The sequence below is a fragment of the Anopheles darlingi genome, chromosome 2 (assembly GCF_943734745.1).
Source record: "Anopheles darlingi chromosome 2, idAnoDarlMG_H_01, whole genome shotgun sequence".
NCBI lineage: Eukaryota > Metazoa > Arthropoda > Insecta > Diptera > Culicidae > Anopheles > Anopheles darlingi.
Window position 1 is genome coordinate 83,259,773 of NC_064874.1, and position 6,380 is coordinate 83,266,152.

The following is a 6,380-nucleotide window of genomic DNA, read 5'->3' on the forward strand; positions in this document are numbered from 1 at the left end:
GCCTCTTTGCCATCTCTCGGTCAAAGCTTTGCTGCTGCCGTTGGTGTCTGCTCCCGCGGTAGGAGAGTATTTGTTCTGCATTGCAACGAGAACAGACTGTGTGGCTGCTGTGTGGCTGTGTTTTGTTTGTGCCACATTCGGGCCCGCTAAAGGCGTGGAACCCCGCAGAGCCACCAGAGCTAGAAGAGAAGCGTAAACTCGCCATCGGAGAGAATCGCGAACCGTAGCGGTATATGGCATGTTTCGCTACAGATATAACGCCGGCACACACCGTTCTACCGGTGCAGTTTGCTCCCGCTGGTTCCAGCGAAACGAGGTCTTTTGAAGGATGAAATGGTAATGATAAACGATAGTTCTCGAATTTACGGGATTCGAGATCAAAAGAGATAGAGAGTGAGAGAGAGAGAAAGAGATGCGGTGGAGTCTTCTGCTAAGTTGATTTTTTTTCTACTTTTGGTGGATTATAAAGTATTCGATATCATTCCTTAGTACTTAAACCGTCACTGACATTGGATCCAATTGTGGCATTTTATTTGAGGAATTGTTGTCAGTTCGCCTCACAAGGCAGGTGTGCAGTTTCCAAATCATCTTGCACAAGAGTTCCAGTAATGCTCCAGCAGAAATTTCCAACAACAACAACAACAACAGGAAAAAAAACTATGCAGCTTCCACGAACTGCTTCCCCCGGAATCAGAGTGAATCCAGCTGGAAAGCCGGCGAGTGCTCTTTTGGGCGGCTCGGCGGTGAGTCACATGGTTTTCTCTGTTGTGACAACCAATTTGTGAAGGTCAGACTCTCTCGAATCTAACCTTCACGTGCGACCATGGACATGACCGCATGAGGAAGTGGTCCCCAACGGCGCGGTGCTGAGGATGCTGAGCCGACGAGACCGATCCGAGCATCATCCGAGCCGCAACATACTACCCGATTGGAACCGTGAGAGCAACGGATGGTCTGCCAGCCGAGCAGACCGGATGGAAGCTCACCAGCATCATCATCATCATCGCTTATGCCAGTCGTTCGTCGGTCGGTGGCAGGCACGCCGTTGAAGCTCTCGTGCGTACCAGAACCGACACACAGCGATGCAATTGTCCCACACAAGGGTGGTCTATCCAAATCTTTACGGTCAATAAATTCGATCGGTAGTAGATAGGGCACCGGGTCCGGGCTGCCTCCGACTGTGCCAAACGCTCTGGATGGTGGAGGTGAGCGGGCGAGGCGAGGCTGAGAGGGGAAACCTTGATGGCCAAAAGTTGGATGATTTTTATGGGAATTTCAAATTTATGACATTCCTCAATTGTGCCAAATTCAATTTTAACCCAGTCGTTCGCCCAAATTCTCGGGCGTGCCCCGTGATAAGGTGTGTATGCTGTACTTAATGGGTGGTAAGTGGTAAGCGAAGGAATCGCAGGGAGAACTATCGCACCCGAGGTGCCTTGCAGTGGCCGTGAGTTTGTCGTGACGATGCGAAAATTATTGTCGGTCCCCTTTCTTGTTGATCTTTCTATTATCAGACGCATGAACAAGCTTCTGAGGCTAGATTTAAACGGTTTTTAATCAATTCCTAGGAACCATGATATTTACTATTTAAACTAATAGGAGCAGCGCGATTGCGATGGGTGCCTATGTGGTTTAAAATGAGCAGAAATTGAGTATCGATTTCTAGGAAATCAACGGTGTCAACGAACAATTCTAGATTGCATTGAGATCTGAACTTCTTAACGGGAAATAACCGCAGTATTATGTTTTTACTATGTCCGTGAAAGCTTATAACTTCAAATTATATTATAGTAGCGGTATTAAGACCGTGTTTCCGTTGTAAAATGCATATAGTTAATGCACTAGTACCGATCAAGATTCCCGTTGGTGCTAGTGCTCTAGAATACTATTGTAACAATGGACTTTATAGTATTGCAAAAGCAATTTCTAAAATCGCCACAGCTTCTCTGGACTTGTGGATATTTGACTGGTATCAATTTGCCAAAATATTTCCCGCAAAGCTCTCTGAAAACGGTAGATTCAAACCGATGAAAATGGGAAAATACTTTTCCCATCGTATGACAGATGAGGCCACCGGCCACGCTCGTGCCGTTTATCGTTGTGGTGGGGTCGATGGGAAAATTCTTTCGTTAACTTTTCCTCCACGCCAGGTCACCGCCAGTAAGCAGAGCGCCTGCCAGCCACTTGTCAGGTCAGTATACAAAGAACCGAGCACGAGCTCGGCCGAACAAGTGCGTGTACGTACGTGCGTGCGTGCGTGCGTGCGTGAGTGAGTGCGCGAGGTGAGCTAAAATTGGTCCCGTTTTTGGCATACGGCCCAGGATCGCGGTTCCATGTGGCAACCGAATCGCGTTGGCTGTCTGCTCGAGGCCACCCCCCGGACGAACGGTATCGCTCTGTGTAGCGCTGGTGAATGGGAAAATTATAGATCGTGCAACACCTGAGCTCCGCTGTGCACTTCGGAATGAGGTGCAGCTAACCGGAGAGGAATCTCTTGGTCGTCCCGTCGTCCCTAGAGCTAGAGCCAATAAATAGCTTTAAGTGTAGTGTAGTGTGTCTGTGCGTTTGCGGAGGGAAAAGCTGCATCACCGAGGAGGAGAGCGGAATTGCGGAGCGTCAACCGATCAGGATGAAACTCCAAGCTGGCCAAGCACGGGCCAGCAGGAACTTCCTGCTCGGTATCCTGCTTTGCCTTTTATGGATAAAATTGCCCGACCAACCCGTCAGCGCTTCGGTGGAAACGGAAATGTGAGTAACGGCTGCGACCAGCGGATCATATCTGGCATCCTGCCCCAAGCGCACAGGCTTGGTCGTTATCATCCCCGGTATACAGAGCGGGATATAATTTGCTCCCAATTTGCCTAGTGGAGCGACAGAATTTTCCTCATTCCGTCTACTCAGTGTGTTGACAGGTTGGCCGATTGGTTGACAGTTGGCCTGCGAGAAGGAAAACCTCAGCCTCAGCGCGCATGTGTGTGTTGGCGAAGGAAAACTCGACGAAACATCACGGATGCTATTTTCAGATACACACCCCCTCCCGACCTACCCCTTGTATGCCAACCCCTTCCTCTTTCGTTAACTCACACACTCACGGTACGGCATGTTTTGGGCAGCTAGCACGTGGTCGGTCGCGTCGTCTAACGAACCACGCACGAACCAAAACCAAAACCTGGCTGGCAGGGGTGTTACGATGCGATGATAGACTAACGCAGCCGCAGCCTCTTTGCCGTGATGCCGGTGGAGGCACGAGCTTTCTTGTTTGTCAACAAATTCGCCGACTCGGTTTAACCGGCTAAATGACCCCCAACCTTGATACATGTTTACCCCGTGGCCTTAGTCAGCTAAGACATTATCTGAATTTTCTGCCGGCTTATTTTGTGGAATAGTCAGTGGTTTGTTTTTTTTTTCTTTGGGAATTTTGTGGATGACATGATGTTAAGGGAAATTCCATTCGTGCGGTTATTTGCAAACCATGTAGCGGGGAACGCAAATTCCAAAATGCAATAGCAATAGCTAAAGGGTTGCATCCCGGATCTCAGGAATAACTACTAGTCGATTCATTTTTAAACAATATTTACCGACCAGTGATTTGGATTTTTTTTCCTTTTCTAAGAGTACACGCAAGCGTATGCTTTGGACAGCACTTTGGGCAAACAGCAAAACCAACTGATTAGGTTTGTAGGCCCTGAACCTATGCTGTTAGCGTTAGCTATGCTGGCTAAATAAAAAAAAAAACAATCAACAACCTATCCGGTTAGTGATCAAATCAATTAGATTACATAGTGGACGTTAAGCTGATTCGTATTATGAATATTTCCTTACATACTTACTTATCCGGCGCTTCAACCGACGAGCGGTCTTGGCCTGCCACAGAAGATTCCTCCACTGCTCGCGATCGTGCGCCGTCGTCCTGCAAGTCGGTAGTTCTGCTATTCTGGCGTCAATGTCGATGAATATTTCTTAGTTTTGCTAAAAACACAACAACAACAAAACCATTGGTTATTGGTTTCAATAACTAGAAAGCATTTCATTCTAAAGCGTAATTTATACATGTGGCATACATTGTCTTTTTTATATGACCGACATATTCATTCGGCTCATTAATGTGAGCTTCCATTGCACTTTTGACTTCTACCCATCAAAATAACAATAACAAGCATACCATATGCTATGCTTATGGCGATTGAAGGGATGATACATCATTTCCAGCAATTAAAGGTCATACAACATGCAGAATAATTGAGTTGCCCCCGTATCGAACATGGTCCATGGGCAGGGAGGAATGCGCAATTAGCGTGCCGCATATGTTGTATGCTTCCGCTTCGTTTGTCAACGCCGGTCGGTCAACATCATCATTTATCACAATCGAAATCTGACCTATTAACTCCTGTTACCGAGGGAACTGATTACTCCATTCTTACATCAACATCTAACGTACTTCCCCGCTCTCTCTCTCTCTCTTTCGTTTTGTTCTCTATATCCGCATGTCCGTGCTGGTACTGGTCGCAGCATGGAAAAATGGGGTGACAATTTCGGGGAGGAGCTCTGGGATCTGGCGCAGACGATGACAAAGGCGGAGGAAATAACGGCGGTTTGTTGACAGCGCAGTAGATGGCAAGAGAGCGGATCGACTCCAGGCTGATCAAACGCCTCTGTTTCGTTTCCAGAAATACAAAACATATAATGCCCGAGTCGAACACAAGGACGGGACGGCGCTGATCAAGTCCATTGTGGAGAACGTTGGCCGAATGTTCATCCGTAAGATGGACGCGATCAAGTGCATCATTAACCAGGCCGAGAATCTGTCGGAAAAGTTCAGCTACAACGAGACGTTGGCTGAGAACTTCTCCTACTACTCCAGCAAGTACTCCAATGTAAGCGACTGCTGAGAGTTTCCCACTGAACGAATTAAGAACGTAGCTTATGATTTCGATATTACTTTAGATTGATGGACGACCGGAGCCGGAAATACCGGAAACGTTACAGGAGAACCAGTGGATGTATCGGAACATGTCACTGAACCCGGATACACACTTTTTCAACATCTCGGTCAACACGTCCTACAGCTCGGTACACGTACCACAGAACGTTTACGATCGTTACCCATGGGTACTGGAAGCACTGCAATGGTCCGAATCGCTGGATGAAGTGTTCATGCAGAACTATCAATCGGATCCGGCCCTGTCATGGCAGTACTTCGGATCGTACACCGGTATGCTGCGCCACTATCCCGCACTCGAGTGGAACCGGGAGCACGTTGATACGTTTGATTGTCGCAAACGATCATGGTACATCGAGACCGCTACCTGCTCGAAGGATATCGTCATATTGCTCGATAACTCCGGCTCGATGACGGGCTACCGGAACTACATCGCACAGCTAACTGTGAAAAGTATTCTCGACACTTTTTCGAACAATGATTTTATAAACATTTACAAATACTCGAACGGAGTGGAACCGTTGATTCCTTGTTTTGAGGTAAGCCTGCCTATCGTATGACATCATCAATTGTAAAATGTACGTGATCGTTTTTTTTTTTAAAGGATATGCTGGTACAAGCCACACCGGAGAATATGAGATTCTTCAACGAAAAAGTACGCGAACTGTTACCTGAAGGATATGCCAACGTGAAGAAGGCTTTTATTGCGGCATTTGAGCTGCTTCAAAAGGTATCTAACACCGGAGGTTCTTAGAAGCTTATTCTGGGGGTACTAACAAACTATCTCTGCCGTACAATAGTATCGTGAAATCCGACGCTGTAATGAATCGGTGAGCGGCTGCAATCAAGCCATTATGCTCATCACCGACGGTGTACCGAGCAACATCACAGAGGTGTTTGAGGCGTACAATTGGTACGAGAATGGTACCAAGATACCGGTGCGCGTCTTCACATATTTACTCGGTCGCGAGGTGACGAAAGTGCGCGAGATCCAGTGGATGGCGTGCCTTAACCGTGGTTACTACTCGCACATTCAGTCGCTGGATGAAGTACAGGAGGAAGTACTGAAGTATGTTACCGTGATAGCAACGCCGCTGGTGCTGCAAGGTGTCGAACATCCACCGACATGGACTCATGCCTTCACAGATACAGCGGTGAGTTAGAGGAAGGGTTCCGAATTTTTTTCAGCAGTGTAGACTCCGTTAGCGTAGTGCCCTCTCTTGACCAATGAATTCTTTAACAGGAAAATCTCCTAACGGAAGCCGATGATGACGAGCCACCGAGATTAATGATAGCCGTCGGTGCACCAGCATTCGATCGGAAAGCCAATCACTACAATGAGACGCGCACTGCCCGATTGCTTGGAGTCGCCGGTACTGATATTCCGGTGGAAGACCTGGACGAGCTGACACTGCCCTATAAGTTGGGTGTTAATGGCTAC

At 47.6% G+C, this 6,380-nt stretch overlaps 1 protein-coding gene across 2 annotated transcripts in view; it reads left to right on the top strand.

Moving 5' to 3' along the window:
• The first annotated feature begins 2,222 nt into the window (after nucleotides 1-2,222).
• LOC125959890 (voltage-dependent calcium channel subunit alpha-2/delta-3) overlaps nucleotides 2,223-6,380 on the top strand; it is an 8,260-nt gene continuing 4,102 nt past the window's right edge. For both annotated transcript variants that reach the window (XR_007469772.1, XM_049692879.1), the window contains exons 1-7: nucleotides 2,223-2,748; nucleotides 4,510-4,591; nucleotides 4,668-4,874; nucleotides 4,945-5,478; nucleotides 5,544-5,669; nucleotides 5,740-6,093; nucleotides 6,183-6,380. The exon at nucleotides 6,183-6,380 is cut by the window's right edge and continues 458 nt beyond it. Coding sequence is in view for 1 of the 2 variants with exons in the window: in XM_049692879.1 (XP_049548836.1) it covers nucleotides 2,630-2,748; nucleotides 4,510-4,591; nucleotides 4,668-4,874; nucleotides 4,945-5,478; nucleotides 5,544-5,669; nucleotides 5,740-6,093; nucleotides 6,183-6,380 (1,620 nt within the window). In the remaining variant the exon portion in view is untranslated. The remainder of the gene's footprint in view (nucleotides 2,749-4,509; nucleotides 4,592-4,667; nucleotides 4,875-4,944; nucleotides 5,479-5,543; nucleotides 5,670-5,739; nucleotides 6,094-6,182) is intronic.